Here is a 16597-nt window from a genome sequence, read left to right as displayed (position 1 = left end):
TTCTATAGATTAATATCAAAGGTCTCGTTTTGTTAATGCAGTTTTTATTGGATTTTTCACGATAGAAGATTGTAGCAACTGAAAATGCATTATCTGTCACATTGTAATAGTTTGTCAGAAGGTAATAAAATGTCTCTCTAAATCATCACTCAAAAAAATTGTGGGTCAAAAATGTAATAAAACTTGTTAATGTAATATATCGATGGATAATGTGGTAACACCTTCAGACTTTAATTACATTTTGACCATGTATTACAAGATCTGGAAGTTATTACAGTATCAGTTGCTACAAGAATCAACGATTCAACCAACAAAGACCAACAGTGTTATGATAAAGAGTAAACAATAAAAAATGGAGGTGATAATTAAATACTGTACGGATATACTTTTCATCTGTGCATTTATTCCTTTATAAATAAAACAAAATATCAATAACTCTTGCTTGCATTGTTTGTGCAGTTAAAATAACGAGAACACAACCAGAGAAAACACAGAGAAGTTGTCTGCAGTTTTTCTTCGGTCTTTCTTTGTTGTCAGTTCAAAAGGAGAGGAGAAAGTCTCTAGGGTTTTGGTAAGGTGGTTTGAACCGGTGAGCTCCAGTTGCTGCACTCTCCCAGGCCCAGCAGCTCCATAGCACACACCTGGACCAGGTAGCTGGTCCCTGGGGTCAGCCCCCGCAGGTCAATCCTGGTGCTTTCAAACGGACCCAGCTGGAGGAGGAAATGTGAAATGAGATTTTAAAAAAGGTACACAGTAAAATCGTTGTTGATTTAACACACCACAGAGCCATATCAGCTCTATAACTGAACAAACAACTCTCCAATCAACACTGATCAACTGCAAACAATTGTCAACATTCTAAGGTTATGTAAAGTTCTTCAAATTAAAGTAAAATTAGGTAGATCCAATCAAACACAAAGATAAAGCCCAAAGGAGACACAGTTCCCAATCCTTTACTTTGTCTCTTACAAAAATGTCATCCTGCTTTTTTTTTTTACATTTTACATACATTTTTTAAAACATCATTGTCACTTGAAAAGGGAGGGGCGTCCACAGAAGGAGGGACTTTTTCAAACTTTTTCAAAGAGAACCCTTACTGGATTTGGCTGCAGTTTCGTTTATTTTGAACTCACACATACAGTATCTGTGTATGTTATGAAGTTTTTAGATAATGATTCTACTATATGATGAACTACGCTGTAAGTTGAAGTTCACGCAGTTTATTCTTACATGGACAGACTGTGGGGTGCCCCTGTTTTCCCACTGGTACCGGATCTGGTATTTTAGGGGGAAGATGTCCAAGTTGGACCAAGTAGGGGGAGGGGACCATTCCACCGACAACTTCCTGAAACCGTGAGGGGAAACCCGCACATCTACAGGAGGATCTGGTTTCACTGCAGAGAGAGAGAGAGAGAGCGCAAGAGAGAGAGAGAGAGCGAGAGAGAGAGAAAGCGAGAGAGAGAGAGAGAGAGCAAGAGAGAGAAAAAGAGAGAGAGCGAGAGGGAAAGAGAAAGAGAGAGTCTTGAGAAATAGTCGTACACTAATTTGGAAAAGTCAAAAAGTTTACATTTTTTCAACTTTTACCAGTGTTTAGATGTCTGTATTGAATTTATATCTATGGCTATCTATCAATAACCACTGATTAAATTCATATGATGAGTGAGCAGAGAGATGCAGTATGCAGCAATGGCACTGCTGCTCAGTAGATGCTGTGTATACATACAGTAATATCTCTAAATGATTCAAAAACAATGGGGTTCTCACAGTATACACCCTATTATCTGATTGAGCCAAGTTATGAAATTGCATTTATATTGATATTCAGTCTCAGCAATACATCACTTTATCTATATTCTTTAGATTGGAATATCTGTAATTCTAATTCTTACCAATATCCTCCAACATAAAACTTGCTAAATGGGAGCTGCTTCCTCCCGGGTTGACTGCTGTGATGTTGATGATGTAGTCGGTGAGAAGCTTCAGGTCCTCCAGGTGGCAGTGCCAGAGCTAAAATAAATACAGGATGCTATGTAATGCCAGGTAATATAATAACTGTATGTATAATATAATGTGTAAACATGATTTTTTCAGTATATTGCAGATAATATGTGTCTCCATGAGAAAAACTCTCCAGCAACTGAGAAAAATTTGCGGATTTTTGCACTGGCAACTACGTATTTCTGCAATCTTACTGACACACGTCCCAGACTCATGAAACATTTTTACTTTTAGGCAACAATGTCTGCTGTCGATTGCAGTTATAATGGGAAATTGGAGATAGCCTACAAAACATTGGTGCAAATGTAAATAGTGCTTGTACCTGCCCAGATGAGGATGAGTTCAGTGCAGAGGATGAAGAGCCAGGAGGGATGAGATGGCATTGCTTGGTGACCAGCGGTCTATGTCTCTCACTGACAAATATGCACACACACATACACACACGTTTACACACATATCTTACACACAAATCTGTGACAGCTTGAGTCTGTATTATTAAAAGTGACCGCTGCTGCAGGTCAGTGTAGAAGAGCTTTTTTTTTCCCCATCTCAGATTTACCTGTAGGTGGCGATGTACTGTGTTGGTGGGGACTGTGGCGGTTCAGGCCAGGAGCAGAGAGTTTGGTTTGGATAGCCAGCGCACCAGCACCGCACTGTAGGTGTCGAGGGAAGATCTGATGGGATAAATAACACTCAGTCACATACTGTGACATATTGTGACAGGGTGACAGAGTATGTGACAGTCACACACTCTGTAACTGTCCACTGCTCTGATTATCAGTACTGATTGACATAGAATACAGAAAAAAACATGTTGTTACATCTGTACTGCATCAAATAATAGTCCTTATACTGATGTATGTTGGAAAAATATGACTACCTCCATTCAGGGTAGGTAGAAAAACATCTAGACAGAGCTGTGAATTTCACTGTGTAATAGCTACACCACAGGGTTATTATAATTTTAGGATTTCCATTAGTTTGTGCTTTTCCTAATTTCAAATTCATACATCTCATTCTTGTTTTGTTAATGACAGAACACACTCGCATGAGAAACTGCAATCACATTTTAATTTAGATTCATACTCACTCCCTGATGCTGCATTCGCCTTCAGCAGGTTCAGTGCGTTGCTTCCAAGGAGACAACTGAGGAGAGTCACAGTGACAAACAGACTGGACCGGGCGCTGTCAGCCATCGCTGCAGTGTGTCAAAGCAGGCAGGCTGCAGTCAAACTGTTCAATTATTGCTTTATTGCAGTTTGTAGATATAGCTGCAAGTTGACCCTCACTTGTCCAGTCAAGGCTCTTCTGTTTTCTTCTCTTATCTTGTTTTCTTTTCTTCTCTTCTGTTTTCTTCTCTTGTCTCCTGTTTTCTTCTCTTCTGTTTTCTTCTCTTCTCTTTTCTTCTTTTCTCTTCTCCTCTGTTTTCTTATGTTCTGTGTTCTATTCTTTTCATGCTATTTTGCTCTACTCCATTTGTATGTGTCAAAGTTCAGAGATAGTGATCTACATTACAGCCTCTCAGACTGGGATCTGTGCATGTCTGCGCAATGGCCAATCAACACTTTAAAAGCAATCGTAGTCAAAGTGAAAGAGGAACATGCAGCGCCATAGGAAAACCCATTCAAAAAGAACCGTTTGATTTCCTGAAATGTACATTACCTCACAGTAAATGACATGAAGAAACTTGAATTCCCATGACTCAAAAAACATTCACCACATTATTTCAAAATCCACAGCTGGGACGAAAACCCATTTATTTGTATTTACATTACAAGACACTACACATAAGAAATCACAGGGCAGATGGATTGAGTGTACAAATGTAAGATGCACTTCATCAACAGTTAACAGTTAGAGTGAACAGAAAGTACCTGATTTCAATACAACTGAAAACAGTTTCGCATTACATTCCCCGCTGTGTGTCCGCCCTCTAGTGCACAAAATAAGGAATAGCAGCTACCGTATCAAATACACACAACACAGTGTAAATTTATTCTCAGGCTCAGTTTATACACTTAAAATTTTGTAACTTTTTTCAACACAGATCTGATCTTTTTTATTGCTTCCTTAACAGATTAACAGTCCAGTTTTATGCAATCCCTCACTGTTGAGACAGCCAGAAACCTGTGTAAATTCAGATATCAGACATTTCCTCAACTGTCTTTGTGAGTCCACGAGAGCCTCTTGGTGCTCCATCCAGAGAGGGGGCCGCTCTGGAGGGTCCATCCCACCGTGGGAGCTCCATCTCTGGGTATGCTAATACTGTGTAGGCCCCCACTGGATGTCCGCAGGGAAGTGAAGGCCTTGCTGAACCAGCTGTTCTTTGCTTCCTGGAGGTCGTTGGCCAGGATTCCCTTCTGGTGCTCCAGCTCCTGTATGTGGAGAACACGGGCGTATGTGAGAAGTACGGCAGAAACAACTGTGAACTTTACTTTTGGATAGTTTAATTTGAACCCATATTTATTACAATATTACAAATCTTAAAAGAAAATACAAGGTGTCTAGTGGTGCTCTGGGGCAGTTTCACTAAAATGATTTCTGATTTCAAAGCATTCATTCCATGACTGACCCATAATAAATTGTGATAGTTATATTTTTATATATATATATTTTTTTTTTAGGCATGCAGTTGAGAGAGTTAAGGTTAGGGCTAGGGGTTAGGCAATGAATGTAGTCAGTTGGAAGTTCTCACAAGTATAGTAATACAAATCTGTGTGTGTGTGTGTGTGTGTGTGTGTGTGTGTGTGGTTGCTTCTATGCCTGTAGACATCCGAGAGTGTGACAAAGCAGTATTAGATGCTGGGATTTGACCTGAATATTGAACACTTGGCACACACAAAAGTGTGTGAGTACATGTGTGTATGCTCCTGTACACGACTGAGTGTATATGTATGTGTGTGTGTATGTGTGTGTGTCTGTACGTGTGATGGTCTGACCTGGATCTTGCACTTGGCCTCCACCATCTGGAGTTTGGTCTGGGCGAGTTCCCGCTCCAGCGTCCTGACCTGGGCGCCGAGGGACTCCCTCTCCTGCTCCCTCCGCCGCTCCTCCCTCCTCTGCTCCTCCCTCCGCCGCTCCTCCCTCCTCTGCTCCTCCCTCCGCCGCTCCTCCCTTCTCTGCTCCGCCTCTCTGGGGCCTGCAGCGTCCTCATCCTGGCCTGGTTCAGCGGTCCCACAACCCTCAGTCGGTGCTGTTGCAGAGGACTGATCCACTTGACCTGAGCTGGATCGCTCAGTCGATTCCACAACGTGTCGACAGCGGGAGCAAGCCTTCACTGCACTCTGCCAGATGGAAAGAGAGAGGAATATAACAGAACATGAGGAAGAGAGATGAAATCAAGACTTTTCTGCCCAAAATAAAGAAATCACTTGAAAAACATTAACTGACACCTAGCCTTACAAATAATTACTCATGATGGGTCAGTAAAACTCATAGTATAATATTTGAGTGATTGGCATTTTGAGGATTTTTCCTTACAAAATAGTAACATTTTTTCATTCTTTTACTCTTTTCTCATTCTTTTACTCTAAATAACGTGTTTTATTCTTTTATTTTGCATCAACTATTTTACTGCTTGAATGTTAAGTATTTATCTTTAACTTTAGTTTATTTCCTTTATTACTATGTGAAATACTTTGGGCTACAATTTGTATGAAAGGTGCTATACAAATAAAGTATATTATTATTAGTATTATATATTATAGCAGATGTGAATTGTCTGTGTTTTGGTAATACAGATCAATTTCAGGTAACCTTTTCTATTTAAAATGAAACCCTGCCAAATGGTGTTTAAGATGAGGTGAAAAAGAAGTGAGAGGAAGGATGACAACAGGAGGGATGACAGGAGCGCTCCGCAGGAAGAGCCATTCTCACCTTGAGTGCATCCAGCTCCTCTCTGTGTGCGGCCTGCTGCCGCTCCAGACGGCTCGTCAGCTGAGAGCAGATCTGGGAGAAAGAGCATCAGACTTTAACATCATTAAGCAAAAGATCATGGGAATCATTTATAAAAAGGCTCTTTGGCTTTGTCCTGGATCCCATAGGCCTACATGTTTTTCATCAATACGATCAAATAAAAAATGAATGAAAATAATGGCATTCATACCTTGGGTAATGATAGACATGAGTTTTAGCTTTTATATCACAGAAATTGGGGAAAATTAATGCAACCTATTAGTTTCTTATCTTCTACACCAGTATCCTTTCATTTGTAATTAGTCACCATGAGTGTACCTCCTAATTCTTAAACAGTCCATTTTTCATTTGTCTGATTTCCATCACATTGTCATTGTGGCTGAATGTGTTTGTACCTGTTTGTAGTCTGCAATGATGCCTGACGACCTCTTGGCGTCCTGCTCAGCTTTCTCCAACTCCCTCCGAAACACCTCCTTCAACTGGAGGACGAATAGAATAGAAGAGAATAGATTAGATCCTTTACTCATACCTGCTTTCAATTACATGTTCACACCTATAATACAGTGATGGTGAACATCTATATTCTGTTCTTACCATTGCAGCCTCCTCCTCCTTCCCGCTCTTCTCGTCCTCTGTGGCCTGTAGACGGTGTTTGGTGTGCAGAAGGTCTTTGGTCAGTTCGTCCACTCTGTCCTCTGCCTGTCAACAAACCAGCGATCACTTCAGGACATGCAGAGCAGCAGGTGTTGGTGCATTCAGGTAATGTGCTGCCGTGTTTTGTCTTAGTGAGGTGGAAAGGCCTCTGAAACTGTTTGGATTGCATGACACTAAAGCTTTCCATTGAACAGAGCAGAAATGGTGTTCTTTTATGTGGCATGGCAGCATGTTTGGCACTGCTGGCCCATTTAGGGTAGAGTCCTATTTATCCAATGGTCAAAGAAAGACTGGCGTACATTTTGAGGGCGGCTTTAGGATCAAAAAATGTCAATGTGAAAATGTCTCTTAACATAATGATATCAGCATCTACTGGTTTATTAAGAGTTTCCATCCAACTACTGTTATAAAATGGTTGCACAAAATTAAAACAATGGCATTTTTAATGGATTGGATGTAACGCAAGTCTGTGGTTGTCAAAATACTTAAACCTTCTACAGATTGGATCCTGTAGATTTTAAAGGCACTGAATGATGAGCTTAAGCTGATGATGTTTCATTTTGTAAGAGAACTCCTCCTCCCTCTTTCTGACAGGACAGTAGCGGATGATAGTACCTGGTCCAGGGCGTTCCTCAAGGCGATCTTGCTGGTGACCAGTCTGTGGGCCAGGCTGTCATTCTCCTGCTCCAGACGCAGGCTGGCCTGCTGGAGCTGATGGTTCTCCCTCTATACAGAACAAGAACAGTCTGTCAGGTTCTGCAGAACACAAACTACAGCATTCAGAAGGCTAAAGCGTTTGCGGCAGTCGCCCAAAAGTTAAAGAAGTTGGCTTGGGAAGTTGCTGGTTTGAATTCCCTGAATGGCTTTGAAAACCTGAGCGGGGGAAGAGAACGAGAAACATTCCTTCCCTCCGCTCACAACAACCACCGCTCCAGTCGAGCTGCTCTGTGTCCATCAGTACAAGACAGCGGTTGTACTGGGCAGCTTCCAGATGTGAATGTGTGTAACAGAATAATTGTAAAGTGGGATGTTGCTGAAAAAAGCAAATGTACTCAATCAACCCTCCCTACACAAATAAAGGCAAAAAAACACCAGTTAAACTTGGAAAGGGAGAGGAGAATGGATTTTTTTTTTTTCATAGTAAGCCTCTGAGATTGTGGTTAAGATAGGAGAGGAATGGGTATTTGGATTGACATACAAAGAGAGAGAGTGAGCTCTGTTTTTTATCTTCTTCATCTTAAAGGTATCAAATGTTTTTGGAGGAAGTTAAATATTTCTGACCTGGTATTTGTCTAGGGGATCCTCTTCTTCTTCCAGTACTTTAGGTTGGCTTTCCCTCAGTTTAGCTTTCTTTGTTGGAACCTGCAGGGAGAGAGTCAGGGCCAATCAATTACAGTAATATCAACAACTGTCATATTTGACTGAGCTGAAGAGAGTTATCTCCTCCCAACAGATATGGTGCCAGATATAATGTGAGCGAGACAAATCAAGAACAGACCTGGAAAGAAATCAAAATCGGGATAAGAACAAGATAAGAGAGTAGTATGAACACATGGAGAAATGCTACTTTGTGGTGCATAAAATAATGTTATTTTTTTGGCATAAATAAATGTTTTTTAATGCCTGAAAGAAAGACAATTCTCACAATCCAAAAATCTAAACTGAATTATCAAACTCCATTTCCCTCTATCTCATGCACAGAAATCTGTTTTGCGTTACAGTGTAAGCTCTGTTATGCTTATGCTCGCCACTGCTAAACCAGTATTGAAAATATTGTACACTGAGAATACTTCTCACATGTAAAATGACCCTGCCGCTGTTAGACTATGCCAGTCATAGCCAAGTTTGTGAACCTTTGAGTCTACCCCCAGTTATATTTTATTTCACTTGTGCTGAGCAGTCCAAGTCTCACAGTGTCGTAAGTCACTAGCAACTCCAGGTTTGATGTGCATTTTTTTTTTACATGCAATGAAAGAATACTTGTGCTTTTGAAAGCCATGAAGCCCTGAACTGAAACCCATTAGAGTTCAAAAATGTCAAAATGAAAATTAGTCCCTTTTTTTTTTAATCTATTCAAGCAAATTCAAGATTGCTTTTTGGAGAAAACGGTTTTCATCTGACAGCTGTGATAGTACTGCTGTTTCTCCTTGTTTGTTAAGGATCCCATTAGCTGACTTGTACTTTCCCCCTACTCTATGTCAGATCCTGTTGTCCCTGTATCATGCAGTATGTGTCAGTAATACTGTGGTACTGTAATACTGTCTAAGTTGTTGACATGTCTCAACACCAATGTCACCACATCAGATAAGATAACCTGATTCTGGTTCTGACTGTAATTCTGCAAACCTTCAAAGTACCAGAATCTTGCAATAGGTGTGGATCTAGTTAATGTTTAGTTTATGTTGTAATCGTGGTTCAGCTGTTGATATTAGCTGTGGTGCTGTCATAGCAGTGGAATGTTGTATACTTTAACAAATCCATACAACATTTAGTCTTACTGTGGATTTAGGTCGTGACTCAGCCACCAGACAGGCTAGGATCTCCTCCTCGCTCATCTGGTCCACAATGTGGGCGTCATACGCCATCGTCATGGACACCTCCTCCATCATCTTGCCCAGCTACACAGCCACGGGGTTTAGCACTCACACACACTCTCACACACACACACACACACACACACACACACACACACACACACAGACACGCTCACACTTAAAAGCGACCTCGGTTGGTTTCCAAGTTTCCAAAGGTGAATTCCAGTCAGTTAGAGAGAATCCCTGGTAGCAGATGTGTTGACCAAATCCAATAGTCGTTCATAAAAATCCCTCAGGTATCTACTATCAGCTCTGGACGAAGACGGCTTAACTCCAGGAAGAGCAGGTGTCACCAGCTGATGAAAACAAAATCTCATGAGCGGATCAGAAATGTAAGGTGAATTCAAAAAGATGGAGCAGATTTGTTTTTACTTGCATACGCAGTGATGCAGGTGAAGCTCGTAGAAACAGGAAATCCAGCATGTGAGTATATCAGGATGTATCAGGATAAAGTCCAGTCCTCCAGACGCAAGGAAACTCCGTTAAGACACAGTTATGGTCCAAAGGTAGACAGGTGAATAACACACAGAGATACTCCAGCAGGTCCTTACACTCTCTTGACACGTAATAAGCAGCAGGCAGAGCCACACACACACACTGTCTGGGAAAGAGAGTGTGTTGCAGGTGTTTATAACCTGTAGTAACAGGTTAAACAGGGTTTAGATGAGACCCAAGTGTGTGTTAGAATGACAGCGACCTAGACACACCCACCATAGTGCTCGCCTTTCTTATTGTGTCACTTAATTGTCTACTTTCTATTGTCCCCCCAACCCCCTATCTCTCTCTCTCACACACACAGACACACACCTCTGAAACCACAACAACTTAAATCATTGTTTGTGATCCCCATCTTTCAAACAAAGAGTGCAGTTTCCAAACTAGAGTGTAAAATGTTGTGTTTATATGCAACAACCTGTCCAATGACATAGTTTTGTGTCACACACTTGAATTATCATCCTCTCTTATCTCTTCCCGTCGCTCACCGTCACACATTTACAGTAAATGACGCCCTAGTTTCCACAGACACTGAGTAAACTTTGTAAATCTGCTGTGCAAGTCTGAGGTACACACAGTACATATTGTCGATGAGAGTTGAAAGGGGTAGAAGGAGGTGGTATTTGTGATATTTCACCCCGGGGTGCTGGTGTGACAGTGTGGTGTCGGTCTATTATTGTTGCTGGCAGCGGGCCGGGGCTGAGCTGCCTGACCAGAGAGCAAACCGGTCCTGCAGGTACGGCGGTGGAATACCTCAGCATGAATGCGGAATAACAAAGAGGGTTCAGTCGGTCGGGTAACTAACACCCTCGTTATGCCTATATTCCCACTCTCAGTACCCCAACACACACGCAGTTTCTCTTTATTCTCTCTCTCTGTTTCATTCATTTTGTCCCCCGGTCTTCTTTATCCCGATGACGCTGTATCAGTTTCACAGTGTCCTTTCCTAGTTTCAGTTCCCTTGCTTTGAGTTTTCACGTCTGGCTAGTTTTCACTTCTGACTTCATTTTCATAATTTCCCAAAGTTTTTATTGGTGCGTCATGAGTCAACACTTCAACGTGTCACATGTCTTTTTTTCTTTTTTTTTATTATTAGGGATTGCTAACGAGAAAATGTGATTTCTACATCCCGTGTTTTTAGCCTCTGAGTCATCATGCATTCAAGTGAAGAAAGACAAAAAAAAAAAATCCAGGCAGATAGAAACGTTTATTCCTCCTCAAAAAGGAACATTTTGTGAAACATGGTGGATATTTCTCATTTGTTTAAAATACACTGCATCAGGGTATTTGAAACATATTCTATTTCAGTACAGGCTCTGAAAAATACAACTTTCAACAATCAAAAAATAAATAAATAAATAAATAAGATAAATAAATAAGAACCAAAAAGGGCAAAGGTCAATTCTGATACATCTAGGTGCTCTTTGTGGTGACTTGCAAAAGACTGGTCGTCACAGAACTAGTGAGCACTAAACTAAATCCCTGCCACCAAACTATGGGGAACATATTTGATGAGTGAGAGTATATTGGCTATGTTGCAGTGAACACCAATGCTGAGTGGACATCTAAATAAACATAGGAGTAGATATACATATATGTAATTTACCACATACTTCTTAACAAAGAACCCCAGAACAAGGGGATGTGAGGTGAGGAGGATGAGGAGATGTGAGGACGATGCTCAGTGGAAACAGTGGTGTGTGAAAATATACTGAATAAATCTCTATATAAATCTTTTATCTGTCTTTTATCTATACTCTTTTATCAGTAATACTCAATATCATTGTGTTAAAACCCCTTTTTCACATTTTTAGCTGAATTAAAGGACAGTGTAAGGTAATTTTGAAGTGAATTTCTAGTACCAAAGTAGCGTTTCCATGCTCTTCTAACTGTGTTTCTCTGTTGCACTATAGCTGGCAGAAACACACACAGGAACACAGAGAGAAATTAAGATGGAGGAAAGATTGAAGAGTATGGAAAACTCACATTTGGCACAAACTCGCCAAAAACACACTTAAAACCCTGACGTCCCTCACTATAAACTACGATATACTCCTTAAAGATAAATAGATTCAGGCATATACTGTGGAATAACACTGCATCATCGTAACTACACTGTACCAGATATCATGGCTTATAGATACAAAACTTGGCCTACAAGATCAATAAAGTATGGTACATGATCCCAGTTTCTTCATTTCTACCTAAGACTTATCCAAGACCAAGGCTGCCTGTAGTCTGAGGATGCTTCCTTTCCTTCCATCCATCTGAATGTGTAAACATTAGAAAGTTAAGTAAATCAGACAACTTATATGGAAGACACTTACTGCTGAACAAACCTGCTTTCAGTGGCCTAGTTCCATTCAGGTTAACCAGAAGTGAGGAGACAAGGAAACAAAATTTACACTAAATTATCATCTAGGAGACTGAAACTAGAATCCTTCCAGTGGTTTACTGTAAAGCAATGCTGTAAAGCAACTGCACTTTTCTCAAGACACACATAAAATGCTTAAAAATCTGTAATTTCTCCTTCACTCTTTATCTCATTCCTCTGAAAGAGACCAATTAAGTTTGATTCAGTAGTTTCTGTAATTGGCGAACGACAACACCTAATAGAAAAACTGTTAGCCCTCATGTACAGTAAGCTGGGAGTCCCAGGCTAGCATTCAACCCTTTTCACTTCATGCTAGCAGGGAGAGAGGGGTGAACAATGCAGGAGAGAATAACAGAAACTAAAGAGGTGGGGGGATGGTGGGGGGTGTGTGAATGAAACTGAGGTTGTATACCATATCCCTGCCTGATCTAACACTGCTCTACCCCCTTCTGACTACAGCTCCCAAGGGGCTGGTCCGTGGATTTGTTCCCCACATGGAGGCTCTATCAGAGGGCTCGATTTCTGGGTCACTCCCTTGGATGTGCGGGTCTGGATAACTGTGCAGCATCATAACGCACCAACTGAATGCAAATAATGTTCATGTTCAAAATTCAGTCACAAGCAAAAGGGCATGTGCCAGATGTGTATATATGTCAGGTGTGTGTAACTATATGAGGAGTGTGTTCATGTATGTATCGTCACTATGCATCGAGGGGCGGGGGGTCAGACCTGGGTGCTGTAGGGGCGCGGCGGGGGAGGGAACATGTCCGTGGGACTGTAGTAACTCAGAGGGGAGGGGCCCGGCGGGTTGACAGACAGGGGGAGGGACACGGACGGGTTCTCGTAGTAGGTGTGGAAGCCCAGCCGCTCCCCTCCGTTACGCATGTCGTCTGTGAGTCCAGAGCGGAGGTAGTACGGCGAGCAGGTGGGGCAGTGGTTGTGAAGGGGAGCCGCGTCCAGCTGGTCCAGGGAGACGGGCGTGACGGGCGCGCCGTCCATGGCGAGGGCGCTGCACGCGTTGCAGGCGAAGTGAGAGTGGGAGTCCCCTCCCACCGCAGAGCCCACGTCCACCTCAGAGTCATTCTTCTTACAGCAGTAGTACTGAGGAATGAGGAAGAGACAAGGGGAGAGAAAGTGAGAGAGAGGTTGGGGTTTCAGTTTTTGATCGTGTCACATATGTGACACAACAGAGGTGGGGACTCGAGTCACATGACACTAGAGGCAGGCCGGAGACTTGACTTGATGCATGAAGAGAAGACTTGAGACTTGACTTGGGTTCTGGTGACTTGGGACTTGACTTTGACTTGTACTTTGATGACTTGAAAAGGTTTCTAAAGTCTTGACGAAAGATCCTGTGTAAATGACTTAGATTGAAAGTGATGAGATTTGTTCCACCAGACGACTGAATTTAAATTCTGTTTTCTGAATTTTGATGGAATTATTATAATATTCATTTATTGAAGTTGAAACTGATTATAGAAATCAAACTCATGAGGCACTTATCAAGTTTTTGTTTTCTTTAAGATATTAAATTGATACTGGTCTGTTGATTTGTTCTAACTTGACTCATTAATCTACATTTAGACTTGGGACTTGACTTGAGACTTGTGCCTCAAGACTTGAGACCGACTTGGGACTCAAGCAAAGTTGACATGGTCACACCTCTGGTGCCCATCAAAGTTGTTAAACTAAAACTAAAACTAAGATGAAAATTAGACGTTAAAAAACATTGTTGGAAACTGAAATAAAAAGAAAACAGAAGAAATTGAGAAACTGTACTAAAATGATCCTGTCTACTTGTAAAACTAACTAACCAAAATAAAATACATACATAGGTGAAATGTTTTTTATTTTATTTTACCTGGAGTCTACAGTAACAGAGCACTGCTACAATGCACAGCAGTATCACCCCGGCGAGAATTCCTCCGGTTATAACAACAGTTCCCGCTGACATTCGACCAGCTCTCCATCAAACCCTTCAGAGGGAGCAAGAGAGAGAGAGGGAAAGACGAAGAAGACAGAGAGAGAGAGAGAGAGAGAGAGAGAGAGAGAGAGAGAGAGAGAAGAAGAGGGAGAAAAAAGGAGAATATTTGTTTGATTGACAGACTGTCAGACATCTAGCTCATGGCAGCAATGGAGATGAAGGTAAAATTTGTTATAGATCATTCAGTGTACTTACGTTCAACAAAGGTTTCTATGATACCTGCAAAGATAACCAATTTGGCCTGAATTAGTTGGATTATTTGCCATCATGATGCATGATATAGAAAGACATACAGAGTTTTTTTCAGTTTTGGGTGTAGGAGTATGAAAGATTAGGGGTCAGAGGCTATGAGGCACTAAATGGGTCATATGTGCCTGTCAAATAAGTTGAAGTATTTTCTTGATGCTCATTGTCTCTGTCAATTAACAGAGACAAGAGACAAGAGGACATGTATGAAATAGAAATCACCAGTTCTCCAAAGTTCTGCTTTTGTACAGCTGAATATATTAAAAAGTTATCAATGACTTTTGGTCATTAAGGATTCAACTCTTGTCTTGAAACAGGTTTTAGTGATAAAACCATAATAATTGAGCTAGTAACTGATTGCTGCAATAATATACAATATTATGCAACTGTTTTACAGTGTCAGAGAACTGGAGGGGATTTATGCCTCACAGTTAAATTCTTGTGGCGAATGTTATTTCCAGATGCTATGAGCTTAGAGAAAATACTTCCATAACCTAAGGGGGCAGCAACATCTGAGATCTACAGCAGAGACAGAGACTTACGTTAGAAGACAGCGGGAGATGGAGAGATGGAGGAGTGTGACAAGGTGGAGGATCATGACAGTCTGTGGGGCGCTGCTCTCAAAACCTCCGCTCACTGGAACTCCTGCAGGAAGAGAAACGGGACAGGACTTATATCAAGAGGAAAGGCTTAGCATGAGAGAAATATTATCAGCTGATCGCACCTGCTCACTCACATGTAATGGAATCTGGTCTGAATCTGTAAATCTAGGAGTCACTTTACATTTATACTTTTATAATAAGATGTACTGTGATTTTAGAAGGGACAGTTGTGGAGTAGCACTGAATTCCAACAAGCCCACTCTGAATGGGAAACAGGATGTCTTCACCGACTGGATGTGGATGGGATGAATTAGCATGCTGAACGCAGCAATACCTGCTGTGTGCACTAACCATATGGTCAGTATGCTATGCATATATATGCAGTGGGCCTACAATTTCAGCATACTAAATTCAATTCGTACGTGCATCTAGTGTCATATTGCTTTTCAGTGACTGATTTATTTTATCATCACTCTATGTTGCATGGATAATTTATCATCATATGAACTCCTGGGCAGCATTTTGCGGTTTACTGATAATTCAGCAACATAAGTAAAGATTTGTTTACTAAAACATCCCAAATTCTATATAATGACAAAAATCCATGCATCTTAATTTAGGCCCTACTGATGGTGTAATGGGAACTGGTCAGTCACACATAGACACATGAGACATCCAATATAGATTCTCTGCCAGGTGCAAATCAAGAAAAGACATGGAAACCCACACATCACTGCCTGCCTTTTCCTTGAAGGCAGATTACAGTGTGCAGTGCAAATCCTGTCAGCATTCGCACTGCACTGCAGGTACATGATGTGGATGAGGTTCAGGCCTGGATAAAACAGTATTTGCAAAACATTTTCTGCGTTTGTTTTAACTTAGTTGGAGTTGGTGAGGTTTACATAATCAGGTCAATTCAGATGGTGTCTGATAATTTGTCAGTCACAGAAAAGTAATTTATATTCTTAAACAAATAGTTGCGGCCACCTGATTGGCTTAATCACATTCAAATACCCAATAAACATACACCTGTGACCGCATAACAGTTGATTTAAATATTAATGCACTAATACTCAGACAGGTATAGAAAATGGATGATTTTGACATAAATTTGGACTTAATTCGGGTTGACAGTGGAGGTTCAGTCCATGGCAGAATAATTCAATTTAGGCCAAATATTAGTATTGTAGTAATTGGCTACAACTGTTTATCTGTTAAGTGACCTAATGGTTTAAACTTTCTGGCACTCATTGCATTATCATATGTGGCAAATCCCAGCCATCTGGTGCACCAAGAAGGTTAAAACAAATGCTAAGATCTATTAGCAAACACAAGCCCAGAGATAGTTGAGTGGTTAAGTCCGCTGGAGTCCAATGTTCCCCTTCCTTTCCTGTGTTTCCCTCTCTGTTTTCCAACAGTCTGAATAAAAACCAAATACTGAAGGTGAGTGGGCTGTCCTCATTTTTGCAAATACTCTTTGACGCAGGTATGCCGAGCACTATACTAGCCATGACCACAAGGGCTAAGAACACTGATCCTAATTCATGGTTAAGTAAGTAGTACTACTATACCACCTACTCACATAGGATGAGAAAACTAGACAGCTGAATGCACCTGAAACTCTGCTGATTCTAAATCTGTACCACAATCGCCAAGGAGAGCGAGTAAAGGAGGGAGAGTGAGAGAGTGAGGTAGAAAGAGAAAGATGTGTTTGTGTGTGTGTGTGTGTGTGTGT

General features: G+C 41.1%; 3 protein-coding genes across 4 annotated transcripts; all 3 read right to left on the bottom strand.

Annotated features, from left to right (window-relative positions):
• Positions 1 to 167: 167 nt before the first annotated feature.
• On the bottom strand, positions 168 to 3444 carry ebi3 (Epstein-Barr virus induced 3). The gene is made up of 6 exons (XM_071915961.2): positions 3089 to 3444; positions 2558 to 2672; positions 2321 to 2411; positions 1890 to 2007; positions 1231 to 1394; positions 168 to 710 (listed from the first exon to the last, which is right to left on the bottom strand). Exons 1-6 carry the CDS (start codon positions 3192 to 3194, stop codon positions 561 to 563), a joined length of 744 nt encoding a protein of 247 aa, XP_071772062.1. The 5' UTR covers positions 3195 to 3444; the 3' UTR covers positions 168 to 560.
• Positions 3445 to 3736: 292 nt separating this feature from the next.
• Positions 3737 to 9751, bottom strand: LOC139924798 (rab GTPase-activating protein 1-like). Of its 2 annotated transcripts, XM_078289501.1 has the most exons (9): positions 9542 to 9751; positions 9066 to 9457; positions 7849 to 7929; positions 7183 to 7293; positions 6508 to 6612; positions 6309 to 6392; positions 5875 to 5946; positions 4938 to 5282; positions 3737 to 4373 (listed from the first exon to the last, which is right to left on the bottom strand). In XM_078289501.1, exons 2-9 carry the CDS (start codon positions 9174 to 9176, stop codon positions 4155 to 4157), a joined length of 1128 nt encoding a protein of 375 aa, XP_078145627.1. In that variant the 5' UTR covers positions 9177 to 9457; positions 9542 to 9751; the 3' UTR covers positions 3737 to 4154. The 2 variants fall into 2 exon arrangements, with proteins under 2 accessions (XP_078145627.1, XP_071772050.2); XM_071915949.2 differs by having other exon boundaries at positions 9066 to 9751.
• Positions 9752 to 12753: 3002 nt separating this feature from the next.
• Positions 12754 to 13984, bottom strand: LOC139924807 (protein FAM163A-like). Its single transcript, XM_071915965.2, has 2 exons — positions 13892 to 13984; positions 12754 to 13131 (listed from the first exon to the last, which is right to left on the bottom strand). The coding sequence occupies exons 1-2, from the start codon at positions 13982 to 13984 to the stop codon at positions 12754 to 12756; spliced, it is 471 nt and encodes a 156-aa protein (XP_071772066.1).
• Between the last annotated feature and the right edge of the window lie 2613 nt (positions 13985 to 16597).

This window comes from Centroberyx gerrardi, chromosome 17 (genome assembly GCF_048128805.1).
Source record: "Centroberyx gerrardi isolate f3 chromosome 17, fCenGer3.hap1.cur.20231027, whole genome shotgun sequence".
In the NCBI taxonomy this organism is placed as follows: domain Eukaryota; kingdom Metazoa; phylum Chordata; class Actinopteri; order Beryciformes; family Berycidae; genus Centroberyx; species Centroberyx gerrardi.
This window is presented reverse-complemented; position numbering and strand designations above follow the sequence as displayed.